Source organism: Hypanus sabinus, chromosome 25, assembly GCF_030144855.1.
Source record: "Hypanus sabinus isolate sHypSab1 chromosome 25, sHypSab1.hap1, whole genome shotgun sequence".
Classification (NCBI taxonomy): domain Eukaryota; kingdom Metazoa; phylum Chordata; class Chondrichthyes; order Myliobatiformes; family Dasyatidae; genus Hypanus; species Hypanus sabinus.
Genome location: NC_082730.1, coordinates 27,791,582 through 27,808,791, shown reverse-complemented (window position 1 = coordinate 27,808,791; position 17,210 = coordinate 27,791,582). Strand labels below are relative to the sequence as shown.

The 17,210-nt window shown below is 38.7% G+C and overlaps 1 protein-coding gene across 1 annotated transcript; it reads left to right on the top strand.

Annotated features, from left to right (window-relative positions):
* The first annotated feature begins 3,456 nt into the window (after positions 1–3,456).
* LOC132381287 (colipase-like) lies at positions 3,457–5,471 on the top strand. The gene is made up of 3 exons (XM_059950671.1): positions 3,457–3,577; positions 4,081–4,203; positions 5,302–5,471. Exons 1-3 carry the CDS (start codon positions 3,497–3,499, stop codon positions 5,428–5,430), a joined length of 333 nt encoding a protein of 110 aa, XP_059806654.1. The 5' UTR covers positions 3,457–3,496; the 3' UTR covers positions 5,431–5,471.
* Positions 5,472–17,210: the final 11,739 nt, after the last annotated feature.

Sequence of the window (17,210 nt, the reverse complement as noted above, 5' to 3'; positions counted from 1 at the left end):
GACCTTTGATTGAATGCCAGTCCAGTTGGATTTTTCTCAACCATTCATGTCTGAAAAGTCCTCCACTTTTCAATATATAAAGCTCTAACTGTTGTGTTTGGCTCCCATACATCACATTTATTTTGGGAGACCCTTTTTCGCCTGTGTAGGTCTTTAGCATCATGAGGTCTTCTCTAATAGCCTCTAAAAGAACAGTCTGCTGTAGTCAGCCTCTGGAATTATGGACAAAGCTGAGGCTGTATCCAGCTCCATTTTCAGTTTTACACCTTTACACCAGACACATCTATTGTGATCCAGATGATTTTGTGATCTGCTTCAGTTATACGATGCAGTTCTAGGCATGGAAGTTCACCCTTGCCAGACTCTATTGTCTGATACTGTTTTACATTTGAGAACTTTATGCATTCGTTAAGATTTGTGTTTGAGACTTTTCACTCAGTTATGCTTTTTGTCTGCCTTGCTCACTCCCTCTATATGACCTTATCTGTGATACTCTCTGCAGATTTTTTCTTTGAACCAAGAGACATTTGCATCAAGGGAGGAGTTGCCATATTGACAACATCTCTGGCTTTTTGCACCATTCAGGGACATTTCTGCATTTCACAATCTAACCTCCTTTTCTTTAGTTCTGCTGCATCCCTTGCTGCAGTCTCTAATGATATTGCAATGGCCAATGCCTGTTCTAAGGTTAAGTCTCTATCGGGCAGTAGCCTATTTTGAATGCTTTGACTATGCATGCTACATACAAGCCTTTCTTTTAATGCACCAGAAAGTCCATCTCTAAAGTCACAGTACTGGGAAGGTTCCGCAATGTACTCAGAAAGGCTTTCACTGTTTGACTGGTTATTTTTGTACAATCTAAGTCTCTCAGCTATCCCCAGTGGTTTAGGACTCAAGTGATTTTGTAAAATTGGAACAATTTTGTCGAACGTCTTGCTTGCTAGCTTTTCAAGGATTACTAGGTTGCATAAGAGATTATATGTTCTTGGGCCCATTAAGCCAAGAAATTTATGGACTTTCTTTTGCTCCTCAGTGTTGTTTAAGTTACAATATACCGTCTCAATATATGACTCAAGTTACCCTCTCAATGTATGACTCCCAGCCTTCATTAGTGCTATCAAATTCACCAACTTTCCTGACTGAAAACATTGCCATGTTATCTTCACTTTAAATTCAGTGCATCTTTCAGTTACGATGTACTGTACTCACACGTTTGTTAGCATCTGTGATGGCCTCTGTACTGTTTAACTCTTGCTGTCTCATTCTGTAATCACGCCACAACAGTTGGTGCAGTTTGTATTATTTTCTGACATGCAGGTTTGTATTCGTCGCCAATATGCCCAACCTTGTATCAATTAAATAAAAGCACACACACTGGAGATGGCTTCAATTGGTGTATTCACATTGCAATGAGAGAGAGAGAAAGAGAAAACAATGCGCATGTGTAGACAACAATGCATGCACAGACAACATAATGCTGGAGATGGGTGATGCACCATCAATAACTCTCAGAGACAGGAGGCAAAAGATAGGCTTTTATTAGCTGCAAACTGAGAGAGAGGAGCAGTGCCTCCAATCGCCTTTATACAGGGGTCTGTGGGAAGAGCCACAGAAGCAGTCAGCAGAGGGGCATGTCCAGACAGGTATACACATAGTTTACCACAATGGGGGGGAGTCATTGCCCCAAAATAAATAGATCCATACATTACACTGGGAAGGTTGCAGAGGAATAGAATTTCACACTTGTACCAATGTTCAATAAAGAAGGCAGGAAGTTCAATAATGTTGGTTAGCCTAATATGCCATTGAGAAAATGGTGCAATACATTACTAAGGAGGAATAGCGAGGGGATGAGAAATTGTCAAATGGAGTATAATGTAGAAATATATTGCAATAAAATTTCAAGAAAGAATGGAAGAACAGAGCAAAGGGATACTCAGAGTGATATGTCGGAGGATTGGGCAGTTGGAATATAAGTGAATGCAGTATGCAGTGAGACTGTGAGGAAGGACAGGTAGATGATAGGGCAAAATTGCAGTTGGTGGGATGAGTTGAAGTGTAACATATGGGGCAAAATCAAAAAGGGTGATAGATACAGGACTGAAGTTGTTATATTTGAATGCATGCAGTACACAGAATAAGGTAGAAGATCCTATAGCACAGTTAGAGATTGGTAGGTATGATGAAGTGGCCATTACAGAGTTATAGCTGAAGAAAGATCATAGTTAGGAGCTTAATATCTGGGGGTACATATTGTATCAAAAAGACAAGCAGGTAGACAGGGTGAGTGGTGTGGCTCTGTTGATAAAAAGTGAAATCAAACCCCATAAAAGAGGTGATATAGGATCGAAAGATGTACAATTCTTGCAGTTAGAGTTAAGAAACTGCAAGGTAATGAGACCTCAATGGGAATTATATATACTGTAGGCCCACAAATAGTAACCAGGATTTTGGATATAAATTTTAACGGGAAATAGAAAAGGCATGTAAGGCATGTTATGATAGTCATGGGGGATTTCAATACTGCAGGTAGATTGGGAAATTCAGGTTGGTGCTGGATCCCAAGAGAAAGAATTTGTAGAATGCCTGGGAGTTCTTGTGCAGGATTCCTTAAAGGTTAACTGACAAGTTGGTCAGTGGTAAAGAAGCCAAATGCAATGTTAGCCTTCATTTCGAGGACTAGAAAATAAGAGCAAAGATGTGATGCTGAGGTTTTATAATTCTTCTAAACTCACTGGAGTTTAGAATAATTATATGATGATAGATCTCATGAAAAGCAATCAAATATTGAAAGGCATACACAGAGTGGATGTGGAGAGGATGATGTCTAGTGTGGGAATCTAGGACCAGAGGGCGCAGCCTCAGTATATGGAGAGAGATAAGAAGGAACTTCTTTAGCCAAAGGGTGGTATATCTGAGGAATTTGTTGCCACAGACAGCTGTGGAGGTCAAATCACTGAGTCCACCTCATCCTATTACTGCAATTTTTGGATAACCAGTGATGGACTCTAGTCAATTATTCCCCTCAGTTGCCATTTGATTGCATTTGTTACATTAATAGCCAGAAGATCCATTTTATTTAAATGGAAAGATTCTAATCCCTCTACTACATTTCAATGGTTTTCCCAAACTATAACATGTTTAAACTTGGAAACAATTAGGAGTGGCACTATTGTGTGTAATAGTGTGTTAGGATTGAAAGTAAGTATGATCTGATTCAGAGCTTTGAAATACCAACAAACATAGGGTAATGAACTGAAGTGACCAATGGATATCAGTCTGTTAGCAACAAAGAAGAATTAGCCACACAGAGTAATGGCATATCACATCTGCAAAAGTCTCAGGCTAGTGATAAGAACGTGTCTTGTTTGCGATGATTGCAAAGTGATTAAAGTGGTTAAGTTCAATCATTAACTTGAAAGTAAGAACTGAAGTACTATAAAAGGAAGAAAGGAATAACCTTTTGCGAGTTTGCTGTTGCCCACCACTGTGCAAAATGAAGTTAACGTTGCTTTACCTAGCGTGCTGCATTGCAGTGGGAATAGCAGCTCCCGAGAGAGGCTTGTTTCTGAACCTGGTAAGATCTGCGGAGAGTTCAAAGAGAACGTATATTAAAAATAAAAGAGATTACCAATGTAACAAGTTTTTGCAGTGAATTTTCCTCTGATTTTCTATGTTTTTCCTGAATAACTTTAATGTCAACTTTCTCAGTGGTTCCTCTATCTATGGAATTTAAGTTAAATAATTTATGTCTTTTTCTTCATATGACTGTTCTTTTTATTTAATAAATGCATTAGCGTGATCAAAATGAATTTGCCATGTGCACTTGGTTTAAAAACGTTGATTGAAATCTCATTCAGTAAAAGATCTCAAACAAATCTGGATGACTGCAAGCACACTTATTGAAGGTACAATTGTTATAAAGGGCAATTAATTTGTATTTTTTCCTATATGATCCAGTAGCTAATTAGATTCAAAATTGATTTCAAAATACAAAGTAAGTTACCTGCTGAATTTTACTTTTTTAGAAATTACATTTCATAATTTGTGACTCACAAAATATATCTTGTTTTTATTAAGAAAAATGGAGAGCTTTGCGTTGGAAGCTTTCAGTGTAAGAGTGGCTGCTGTCAACGAGAGACTGGATTGAGTCTTGCAAGGTGTGCCAGTCAAGGTGCTGAAGGAAACACATGCTCAAATCATGTAGGTGCTCAATATTATTTCCACTAAAATATAATTGCAAATAAATATCCAACAATGTTCAAAGGTAAATAAGTACAAATGGTAAAGGAAGAACAACCTTTTTCTCATTGCTAGTCGATTATTGAAACCTGTAGGTCTTTATTATGCCCTGCAAATTAAAATATGCTTGGGTTGTAAGAAGTATTTCAATAATTTAATGGGTTTTAGAAAATAATGATATTCATATTTGTTATAGTAACTTTCCTACATCAATTTTTGCTAACTTTAGCAAAAAGGAGAAAAATGCATTAATTTCTTGATAGTGCAATGTCTGAAAGCGCTTCACACACATTAAACTGTTTTGAAGTGCTATGATACTGGCAATAACAATTTGCATGAAACAAGGTTACACACACGACAATGTGATAATGATCAAAATATCTGTTTTTGCTTGCGATTATAAACGTCACCCAAAGACTTGTAGAGCTCCCTTGCCTTTTAGCAAATAGCGCTGCACACTTTTCATGTTCAGGGTCTTAGTTTAACAATTTACCTGTGAAATATGAGCTCCAACAGTTTACCAGTTTTCTCATGCTGTATTGGAATGTTAGCATTCATTTTCAAACAGAACATAAACCCAGATATTACTGACAAGCAAAACTTTGCCCCTGCACTTTAGCTGACATCCTAGAGATATCCTATATTATGTTATCCCAAATTGTGATGGCAATATATGCCTATTACCCATTATTTTTCAATATTATGGCATTTATTCTGTACCCTACTGGCAGGAAATCCAGATATAATGTACCAAAGACATCTCTGTTATTAAGAATAATAATACTCTACAATTTGGCAATTTGGATAGAAGGTGGGGGAGGTGGATAAGATTAAGTTGATGGTTAATGTTCTGCAAATATATAATGCCTCATTTAAATAAAAGTATATTTTATTTCTGTAGTACATTCACTGTTACCATAAATGAAACTTGGTTACAGTTAATCCATTTTGACATGCAGTCATCTCTGCTTGAATGAATTAAAATAATTGGCTGCTGTCTAAAGGATATCGATGAACTATGAAATTGAGGTAATATTGAAACTGTGTCTGTCTTTTCAGCTCCTGTATAATGTTTATTACAAGTGCCCCTGTGAAAATGGTCTGAAATGCGACGGTGAGAAATCCATCATTGGTTCAATAACAAACACTAACTTTGGTATCTGCAAAGACCCAAACAGCATTGCTTAAGATTCACAAGCCAAACAAAATGCACCGAAGTTGATCTTTACTCCATGAATAAACTTTTATTGACTAAAATAAAGTTGTAAAGTCTGTATTTGAATATTGCAGATATGGTTACAATTGAAACTTTAATTCGAAGGTAATAGGATTGCAACTATATAGGCTAACAATCATATTTTGGCTAATAACCAGTCATAATTTTACTGATTAAATTCAGGAAGGATGCTGCTTTTAATAAAATTCTATTGCAGCTTGCCTCAAAAATCTTATCTTTTACATGGCTATATACTCCCTAATAAGTTGAATATTTGCATATGAAATGTAGTACAAAACAAAATGAGATAAAAAGTAGAAATGTGCACCTTTATTCTGTACTCTTTAGTTATATTGAATTGATGATATTGTTAAAGAAAATCATCCTTAATTTGTTTTGATAAAGTTTACATTTTGAAAATTATAAAAAAAAACTTATCCAATTATGGTGATATTTAAACTTATGGTTACAACTTAGAAATGTTTTTTCTTTGCTTTCCCAATAACTGTTCTAAAACTAGACAGTGCTATCTTGAATAAATACTCAATGACCACTTTATTAGGTACACCTGTACACCTCCTCGTTAATGCAAATATCTAATCAGCCAGTCATGTGGCAGCAACTCAATGCATAAAAGCATGCAGACATGGTCAAGAAGTTTAGTTGTATTCAGACTAAACATCAGAGTGGGGAGAAGAAATGTGGTCTAAGTGATTTGGACCTGTGGAATGATTATTAGTGCCAGATGGGGTGGTTTGAGTATCTTAAAAACTGCAGATCTCCTGGGGTTTTCATGGATGACAGTTTCTAAAGTTTACAGAGAATGGTACAAAAAATTTTAAAAAATTCAATGACGGGTGCAAAAAATTAAAAAATATTCAATGAGCGGCTGTTCTGTGGATGAAAATGCCTTATAAATGAGAAACCCAAGAGGGGACTAACCGGATGGGTTCAAGCTGACAGAAGGTGACAGTAACTCAAATAACCAAAGTGGTACAACAGTAGAAGAGCACCTCTAAATGCAAAACACGTCAAGCCTTAAAATGGATTGTCCACAGCAGCAGAAGACCACATCAAGTTCTTAAAGTGGCCACTAAGTATAATTCACATCAAACACAAGCAAATTCAATTTAATAAAGAATGTTTCCTGGTTGTAAGCTAGTAATGTTGAATGTAATTGTGGAGCTCAAAGGACAGCCAAAATTCGGTTTACATTAGTAAATTGTGTGCAGATAAATACAAATGACTTGTGTGTTAAGATTTTTCATGATCCATCATTTTACTGCTGACTGTTTGAAAGCAACCCCAAATCCAACAACTTCTATTGGCTCCTTGACAAACTGACCATTTTTGCCAGTTTCCTGACATCCTTGTATATCAAAACTCCTCTTGCAATTTGCATGTATGATTGGTTATTTATTAATTATTATTTTATTGTTTGAAATCTAATACTTCAATTTAAATATCTCATTTGGATTGGATTGGATTTAGCCCCAACACCACTACTGGGGCATAGGCCACTGAAAACAACTCCCAGAGCCCTCTGTTCTGCACTAGTCTTTGAAGTTGTCACCAGGTGTAGCCCATCTTTGAAGATTCTTCTTCTTCCAGGAGTGAGGTCTTTGGAAATTCTGTTTGCATTTCTGTAGCTCTGGATTTTACAGGATGGTGTTCCTAGCTCCATGGCCAACCATCTCCTTTCACAACTGGGCTTGGGACCATCCATGGCAGAGTTAAAATATCTCACTTCGCCATGATATATTCAAGCATACTTCTCTAGATCAACGGTTCAGACTTCTGGAAAGCAGTCCATTTACTTGACCTGTAAATTACACATATTTAAGTTATCAATATAATAATTAATCCACATTAAGTATGTTTGTTGTCATAAAAGGAAGAGACAAATTTATAAATAAAATCATATGCAGCCTTCACACATATAAACTGGCAATTAGCTCTTAAGAGCAATATTTAGCTACTTAGCCCCACAAGATTGCTCTGCTCTTTAAAGAGATCATGATTAATCTAATTGTAATATCGAAGCTATGATCCCTGATATCCATAGTAGTCTTTCATCCCCTCGATTATCAAGCATGTTGTACCTCTGCCTTAAAAGATGTTCAATGATTTTATTTTGACTGTCCTTTGTGGAAGAGAATGTCAATGCTTCAGCATCTTCAAACAGAATAATATTCTCTGTCTTAAATACGTGGCACTTTATTTTTAAGAGTAAAAAATAAAAGTGATTAGCTTTATTTGCCACATATACATCAAAACATAGAGTGAAATGTGCCATTTACATCAAGTCCAATCAGAGAGGACTGTGCTGGGAGCACTCCACAAGCGTTGCCATGCTTCCAGTGCCAACATAGCATGCCCACAACTTGCAAACCCTAACCGAATAGACGCCTTTGGAATGTGGGAAGAAACCGGACCACCTGGAAGAAACCAACAAGTTTAAGGGGAGAACATACAAATCATTGCAGACAGCAGTGGGAATCAAACACTGATCGTTAATCACTGGCGCTGTAAGGCAATTGTGCTAACCACTATGCTACTGTGCCACACACAGTGACTCCGGGTTCCAGAATCCCACTAAGCAACATCCTTTTCACAGCCACCTTGTTGGTTTCAACAGGGTCTTCTCACTCAGATACAAGCAGATACAAATCATCCTGTACAATCTTCCTCTGTAAGTCAACTCACATATCCGAGGTTTCAAGGTACTATACCATCTGAACCATTTACAAAACATTCACATTCTTCCTTAGATAAGGACAACAATACTGCACACTGTAGAAACATAGAAAACCTATAGCACAATACAGGCCCAAAACAGAACATGTCCTTACCTAGGGTTACCCATAGTCCTCTATTTTTCTGAGCTCCATGTACCTGTCCAGGAGTCTCTTAAAAGACCCTGTCGTATCTGCCTCCACCACTGTCACCGGCAGCCCATTCCACATGCTCACCACTCTGCATAAAAACTTACCCCTGACACCTCCTCTGTACCTACTTCCAAGCACCTTAAAACTGTGCCCTCTTGTGCTAGCCTCTGAATTTCCACATGGTCAATGCCTCTCATCATCTTGTACACCTCAATCAGGTCAACTTTCATCCTCAATCGCATGAACAGAAAAAGGCCGAGTTCACTCGACATATTCTCATAGGGCATGCTCCATAATCCAGGCAACATCCTTGTAAATCTTCTCTGCACCCTTTCCATGGCTTCCACATCCTTCCTGTAGTGAGGCGACCAGAACTGAGCACAGTATTCCAAGTGGGGTCTGACCAGGGTCCTAAATAGCTGCAACATTACCTCGCGGCTCCAAAACACGATTGATGAAGGCCAATACACCGTCCGCCTTCTTAACCACAGAGTCAACCTACGCAGCAGCTCTGAGTGTCCTATGGACTCGGACCCCAAGATCCCTCCGATCCTCAACACTGCCAAGAGTCCTACCATTAATACTGCATTCTGCCATTATATTTGACCTACCAAAATGAACCACCTGACACTTATCTGGGTTGAACTCCATCTGCCATTTCTCACCCCAGTTTTGCATCCTATCAATGTCCCACTGTAACCTCTGACAGCCCTCCACACTGTCCACAACACCCCCAACCTTAGTGTCATCAGCAAATTTACTAACCTATCCTTCCACTTCCTTATCCAGATCATTTATAAAAATCACAAAGAGTAGGGGTCCCAGAACAGATCTCCGAGGCACTCCACTGGTCACTGACCTCCGTGCAGAAAGTGACCCATCTACAACCACTCTTTGCCTTCTGTGGGCAAGCCAGTTCTGGATCCACAAAGCAATGTCCCATTGGATCCCATGCCTCCTTACTTTCTCAATAAGCCTTGCATGGGGTATCTTGTCAAATGCCTTGCTGAAAACCAAACATTCTACATTTACTGCTCTACCTTCATCAATCTGTTTAGTCACATCCTGAAAAAATTCAATCAGGCTCGTAAGGCATGACCTGCCTTTGACAAAACCATGCTGGCTATTCCTAATCATATTATGCCTCTGCAAATGTTCATAAATCCTGCCTTTCAGGATTTTCTCCATCAATTTACCAACCACTGAAGTAAGACTCACTGGCCTATAATTTCCTGGGCTATCTCTACTCCCTTTCTTGAATAAAGGAACAACACCCGCAACCCTTCAATCCTCTGAAACCTCTCCTATCCCCATTGATGATGCAAAAATCATCAGCAGAGGCTCAGCAATCTCCTCCCTTGCCTCCCACAGTAGACTCAGGTACATCTCATCTGGTCCTAGTGACTTATCCAACTTGATGCTTTCTAAAAGCTCCATATTAAGATATTAATCCCCTTTCTTAATATCTAAATGCCCAAGCTTTTCAGTCCACTGCAAGTCATCTCTACATTTGCCAAGATGCTTTTCCATAGTGGATACTGAAGCAAAGTATTCATTAAGTCCCTCTGCTATCTCCTCCAGTTCCATACACACTTTTCCACTGTCAGTCTTGATTGGTCTTATTCTCTCACATCTTATCCTCTTGCTCTTCACATACTTGTGGAATGCCTTGGGGATTTTCCTTAATCCTGTCCACCAAGACCTTCTCATGTCCCCTCCTGGACCTACTAATTTCTTTCTTAAGTTCCTTCCTGCTAGCTTTATAATTTTCTAGATCTATATCATTACCTAGTTTATGGAACCTTTCATAAGCTCTTCTGTTCTTCTTGACTAGGTTTACAACAGCCTTTGTACACCACAGTTCCTGTACCCTACTATCCAAAGAGAGTCCAAGACCCATAGTTCAGCGTAGAGCTGAATAAACGTCGTGGAGCAGCGAGATGTGGCTCTTCCCACACCTCGTCCCTGAAACCCTGACCTTTTCAATCTGGTCCAGCACCTAAATTGACGTCCAAACATCAGGTTCAGTCACCTCAATATGTTCTTGGGCCTGGTCCCTGCCACCTTGATTTGGCCTTTCCGATTCAGCCCAGCACTTAAAGCTTAATTCAAACATCGGGATCAGTCACCTCGATACGCCCTGAAGCCTGGACCTCGCTGCTTCAATTCATCATGTACATGACCTTTTCAATACAGCATAGCACTTAAATCGATTCAACTTCTGGTCTCTCTCATTTTCTTTGATGGGCCCACCACCTTGCTTCACCTTGATTCCTTCACATCGAGTTACCTTCAATTCCAAAGATGCATGAATTAATTTTAAAAATATTTATAGTCAGACATGTTTCTAAAGCAGTCACATCCACAATGCTTCAGCACTCTGCATAGAATTATTTCTCTATACATGACACCAACAACTCATCTGGAGATCTGCTCCATGGTGTGGATCAGTTTCATAAACCATAAATTATTTACTTGGAAATGATCTCAGTATAACAAGGATAATTTTACCTGCAATGACCTGGAGATCAGCTCGAAGTTGTTGGTGCTCTCATAATTTACAAAAAGCCAGGAAATATCCAAAGGGTTACTAGCTACCCTATTTCCGTATCTCAGTCTCCAGAGCAATGGCCCTCTTCCTGCTCCCCAAAGCTGGGACATTTTCTTTTATAGGTAAGATGATTGGCAGGCTAGGTTGGATTTACAACTAGTGGCAGCCTCCTGTCTGAAGATATGCACAACTTCTTCCTGCAAGAAAGAATACTGTGCCTTATAACATATTTAGAGAGTGAGTGGTTGTTTCAAAAGTGATCAGTATGTGAATCTAAAACATAGAAGGCGAGGTAGAAAAATGTAGCAGAACAAAAGGAAGTGACATTGTATTGCAAGGCATAGGGTTAGAGTTGGGATGTTAGAGTTAATGAGTAAATTCTTGCTCTGTAATATCTGTTGAATTAATTGCCACAGACAACTGTGGAGGACAATTCATTGGACATATTTAAAGTGGATGTTGAAAGATTAAAGGTGTCAAAGGTCACGGGGAGAAGGCTGGAGAATGGGGTTGAGAGGGATAATAAATGTTTCAGAGGTTCATATATTATCAAAGTATACAACTCTGGAATTTTTCTTCTCCAGATAGCCACGAAACCAAGAAAGAAAAGAAAGGCAGCACGATCATCAACCTCCAGATCACTCCTCCCTACACAACAAAATGGACAAAAACAGAACAGGCACATCAACTCCCAAATCCCCTTACCCTGCACACAAAAAAACCAAGTAAGATTGGGTGAAAAGCACAGAATACATAAGAACCATGAAACTGAAAGAAGAACCATGGTCCAAGTCCACATCCAAAATGCAGTAAACCTAGGCAACATTCCCCTTCTCCGTAGTAGAGTGCTCTCACCACAAGACATGATGGAATGGCAGGGCAGACTCAATGGGCCAAATGACCTCATTCTGATCTTATGTCTTATGGTCCAACTATCAAGACACCTTGATGCAGAGTTTCAAGCTGAAATATCAACACCTCCCTTCCTCCTACAGATGCTGCTCAGCTCACTGAGCTCCTCCAGTGTATCGTTTCTCGATCCAAGTTCCAGCATCTACTGTGTCTTGTTTCTCCTTAAACATGAGTTCCTTGGTGAATCCTTCCCATTGGTGATGAAGGTTTTGCCTTTTGGATTTTCCATCGAGTGGTATCACTCTATCTGTTCTTAAGCCAAACCTTCCAGCGTGGCACTAGAAAGCTTGAGTATGTTTGGATTTCTTCTAGTTACCCTCTAAAGACAGAAAAGTTTCTCTCTTGTCATGTGCCAGGATACACCAACCTTTCAATAGATACTTCTTGCCTTTAAATGACATCGAAGTTATTGTACCCAAAAAGGTTTGAAACTCCTGCCACGATTATGGCAATAAATTTCTCTCAAAAATATTTCTTCAGAGAAGAATTTTCCAGAAGTACATTTCTAATAGGCAATTTTTTACTAACCAAATCCGTCTGCCTTTATTTGATGGTTTGATCATTCAACGTGCAGCAATCTCCAAATCTTGATGTCTCATTAAACCCCAGGACAGGGAAATGTTGGTTATAATGTGTTGGAACAATGCCATATCATCTGGAAATTGGACTGGAAAGTAGTCAGATGAATGAATGATAAATTTCTTATTTCTGATGTTATTAAGGATTCTAATTGAAATTAATTCTAAATTTACTTTGTATTCAACACAGAGCCCACAGCACTTATCTAAAACATACTTTGGAAAGATGGATTGCATGGAACATTCATTTGATGAGCAGCATATATCTTTGAATAGATAAATGAATGCCATTCCACAATACCACTACTGAGGCAATGAAGATTGATTATTGATTGGAAAACTGTGCTGAATGTATTGGAAATACATTTAATATTGCTGTTGTATAAATCAAAATAAAATGTACTGCATCAGTCACCATATGCAACATGAGGGAGAAATAGATGTCCATTTTTGAAACATTTTACACTATCTCAGATTAATGAAAAAATATCCTCCAAATTTTCCTGAAACTAAGGTTTAGCAAGAGGAAAAAAAATGAGCTGGCAACTAAATAGAATAAGATTTCCCAAGTAATGAAACCATAATTAGCGCAAGAGTATAAACAAGAAATAGGAGCAGGAGGAGGCCATACGGTGATTCAAGCTCATCTCATGAGACAAGATCATAGCTGACCTTCTAGCTAACTCCTCATATTCAATAACATGCTTCCTAATTACAAGCTGCAACAGACACTAAGCACCAATAGCGGTGCTCTGAAGAAACGATAAGTTATAGATCAAAGTTGCTACAAAAAATCCTTTAATACTGTTGAACGTCAGATAAAAGAAGCATCGGTTAAAAAAAAGTAATCCCAGAAGAAAAAAATAGATGTCATATATCACACTGAAAAATGATTTGACCTTTCAAGTATATCAATAATGAACATTAGACATTGAATTAATTTGTTTTGTATATCTTTGAAGGACTAGTTAAACCAACTACACTTACTTCAAAGAGTGCAACTTCAAAAGATTTTTGAACTTATTAGAAAGGATACCATTTGAAAACCCCAAAATAGCTGGGAGATTTTGACAGAGGTTCTTCACAGCAGGCAGCATTATCAGCTGGGGAATGCTCAGGAATCATATATTAGAACTCTACGCCTTTTTCAGGTACTAAATGATCTACTAAGTTCCCAATATGTCAGGCACAGTGTGTCAATCTCTGTACTGATATCCAAGACTGTGCTACAGGACAAAATACACGTTTCATGAGCATTATTGATAAGTTTGGACATTACACTGACATTTTGAAAAAAAAACAACATTCCCAATTGTCTATATCAACACTGTTAATTGTTTGTCCTTCTTTCCTGGTACTTTCCATTTGTTTCACTAGGTTACCACTGACCTTCCTCAGTTTAGAACATAGTTTTTAAGAGTCTAGTTCTTGAGCTTATTATGAAGAAATTGCATGAGAGTGCTGAAATCCTGATTTTTAAGAGCACAAACAAGAACACAAAGAATCACAGATAAGGATTCAGAGGCAAGTTAGAGATCCAAAAGGTATAGGAACAGAGAAAGGTCAATCACCCGATCGAGCATGATCTTCCATTTGATTTGCTCTATCACCTCTCACAGTAGTTCCAGTAAATTGTAAAAGGGCATCATCCAAAAACTGCTCACCCACATCATCCCAAGGGATCACTCATGCTAACATATTAGTTCCTTTAGGTGCGTTCCTTACAGAGTGTGAGAGTCAATTCAGAACTGAAGTAACACAACTATTAAAGTGTTTCCAGGTATCACAGAACTTGGAACAATATAGTATAGGATTGGGCCTTTCAGCCTATGATGACTGTACCAAACATGATACCAAATTAAACTAAATATTTTTTCAGCCTGCACATCACACTTATTCTTCCATTTCCTGCATATTCAGGTGTTGACCTAAAAGCCTCTTAAATGGCACAATCATATCTGCTTCCACTACTATACCCAGCAGCCCATCCCAGGCACCCATCACTATAAAAACATGCCCTGTGTAAAAAAAAAAAATCCCTTTCACCTTAAATGCATGTCCTCTAGTATCTGACATGGGCATTGCTCATTGCTATTCTGAACCTCTACCCCATCCATGCTTCTCATAATTTTATAAAATCATTTGGTCTCCCTTCAGCCTCCAACACTCCAGAGAAAACAAAAGATGCTTAACCAACATCTAGCTCATACCTCAAATCCAGTGAGAATTCTGGTAAACCGCTTCTGTACATTTTCCACATCCATCCTACAATGGGACAACTGGAATAACTCACAATACTCCAGATATGAACAAATCAAAGTTTTATGTCTACCACATAATTCGGTGTCAGAACTGGGGAAGAGAGAAAAAAAAGTTTTCAGTAACAGAGAAGGTAGGAAAGGGATGGATGGTCAAAAGGATGTGTCTGATGGGGTGAGAACAAGTAATTTAATATGGAAATTATGTGTTGCTAATAGCAAGGTTCTGGGCTGTGTCCAGCAGGCCACTTCATAGTACTAGAAAGAGAAACATCAAGTCAAAATGATGACAGACAGACATGACCACTTCTGATTGTGACAAATGAAAAGAGTGAGTTAAGTCACGTGTCCTTTACTGGCCTGCCTAATAGTTTATCCTTGTATCCCTGTAACATCAGAAGCTGATTCAGGTTTATATGAAAAGTAGTGCAAAAAGAGCATAAGTACTGAGATAGTGTTTATGGGTTCATTGTCCAATCAGAAATCTGAAGGTGGTGAGGAATGGAGGGGGGAGGAGATAGGATGAGGGAACATGAGAAAGGGCTCCATGTTGTCTAAGTCAGTGTGCTAGTTTTGACTTGTCACATTTTTACCAATCTCAGGAATTTTCAGACATGCATGTTAACTTACTACTATTTCATTGTTCTAACCCAGCAGATATGAACCTAAAATGCTCGGGTGAGCTTAATACTAAAGTCCTATTATAACGTAATCAGATCTCCTACATGAAGTAAAATGCACCGTTTAATAGATGCATTAGTTTTAACAGATTAAGCTAGCAATTTGATATTGGATGAGAAATTATCTTAAAAGGTGTCAACGCCTTGGTGATATACTTTCCACTCAAATAAAGAAAATTACTTTTTTATTCCCCCAGTGTTGGTGTAAATGTGCTCAATTAAATTCATCCACAGATTTCATTGCAGCTTAGTCCATCAGGCTTTTGTTTGCTGAAATAAAAAAAACTTACAAACAGAAGCTAGAACACAAATGAAAATTGCTGAAAGGACAACATGATGCCAGAAAGAATGACAGTATCTACTGAATACATAATAGAAATAAAAGGCTTCAAGAACAAGCTGAATCAATGTAAAGAGCTTATTTTAGAAGTCGAGTTAAATGTAGATATTAAGAAGTTTTATGTCATGACTTTCAAAATCAATTTTGCTATAATATAATATTGGACAGATCTTTATTACAGTTTATCTGTGAACCTAAGAGTTATGTGCATTTTTAGAGATTGCGATCCTGCATTTTAAGGGAAAGTAGCTGGAAAAGAAGAGCTGATCACAGGCAGAGGAAGTGCAACCTCAGACTGCAGCTCATTCCAGAACCACGTTTTTCATGATAGAAAAGAATGTGTGGGAATGTTCCTCTGCATTTGCAGGCAGAATCAAAATCAAAAGTTTGCTCAGGTGCACATGAGTGAAGGAATAAAAGTCTAAAGGCAACACTGATTAGGAACCTTCATCATGAGGTGAAGAGATAAGTGTTTCTGAGGCTGTAAGTGTTCCCTTCCTGGTACTACGGTCCATTCGGTCACAATATGTTGCAGGCCATTCTCAAGGGAGAATGTAAAAAGATGGAGGCTATGGCTTACATTGGCACCACTGTATTGACATAGTAAAGTTCTGCCACAGGGTTACTGGGAACGAGGTGGCAGATTAAAAAGCAGGATCCTTGTGACTATAATCTTAGTGTTGAATGCTATCATGTATAGGAAAAGGAAAACAAATTAGACGGCCCAAGATATCATCAAGGGAGCAAAGTCATCTGCTGCCCCAGGACCAAGTGGTATACTCCACAATGTATATAAGGAATGCCCAAAACTCCTCTGGAGGTTGTGGAAGATAATGAGGGATTTGGACCAAGCTGGAAAATAGATGAAGGATGCTTTGTTTCCAAGGAACAAGACTCGTCCACAATAAACCAGTATAGGACAATCTCCCTCCTTAGCATGGAGTGCAAGATATTCCTCTCGGCGCTTGCAAGAAGGCTGACCACTTAATGGAGAATCACTGTATCAACACATACATCCAGAAAGGTGCCTTGAGCTTTTTCTCAGTGCCATCAGCACACCTCAACAATCAGCCAATTGATCCACAAGGCAAGGCAGAAAAAAAGTGACCTACCAGTCACCTAGTTAGACCTAGCCAAAACTTATGGATCAATCCCACACATCCTCATCCAGGTAGGCTTGTTCCACTACCATATTCCACCAGTAATGTGAGACACGAACACAGCTACCCAGGAGGATTCGAGCTATGCTTCACTTCAGCTCACTTTAGAACCAGTGGGAAGACCTCCAAAAAAGGATTCCAACTAGCTGTGCCATCTCCCCCATCTTGATTATCACGGGAATGAAACTCCTCATATCAGCAGCAGATGGTGTAACCCGAAGCCCAGAGTTAGAGTCCGGGATTCCACAACCTAAAATATGGGTGTTCATGAATGACATTACAATAACCGCTATAATCGTTGTCCATGCAAGATAGATATTGGACCATGTACCATGGACCATGTAGCTACCTGGGCTAGGATGACCTTCAAGGCCAGGAAGTCTAT

Bases quoted from the DNA above. Each gene is read 5' to 3' on its own strand.
- LOC132381287 (XM_059950671.1), top strand. From the start codon at position 3,497: ATGAAGTTAACGTTGCTTTACCTAGCGTGCTGCATTGCAGTGGGAATA. The intron at 3,578-4,080 runs GTAAGATCTGCG...GTTTTTATTAAG, and splicing joins GAGGCTTGTTTCTGAACCTG to AAAAATGGAGAGCTTTGCGT. The intron at 4,204-5,301 runs GTAGGTGCTCAA...CTGTCTTTTCAG, and splicing joins GAAACACATGCTCAAATCAT to CTCCTGTATAATGTTTATTA.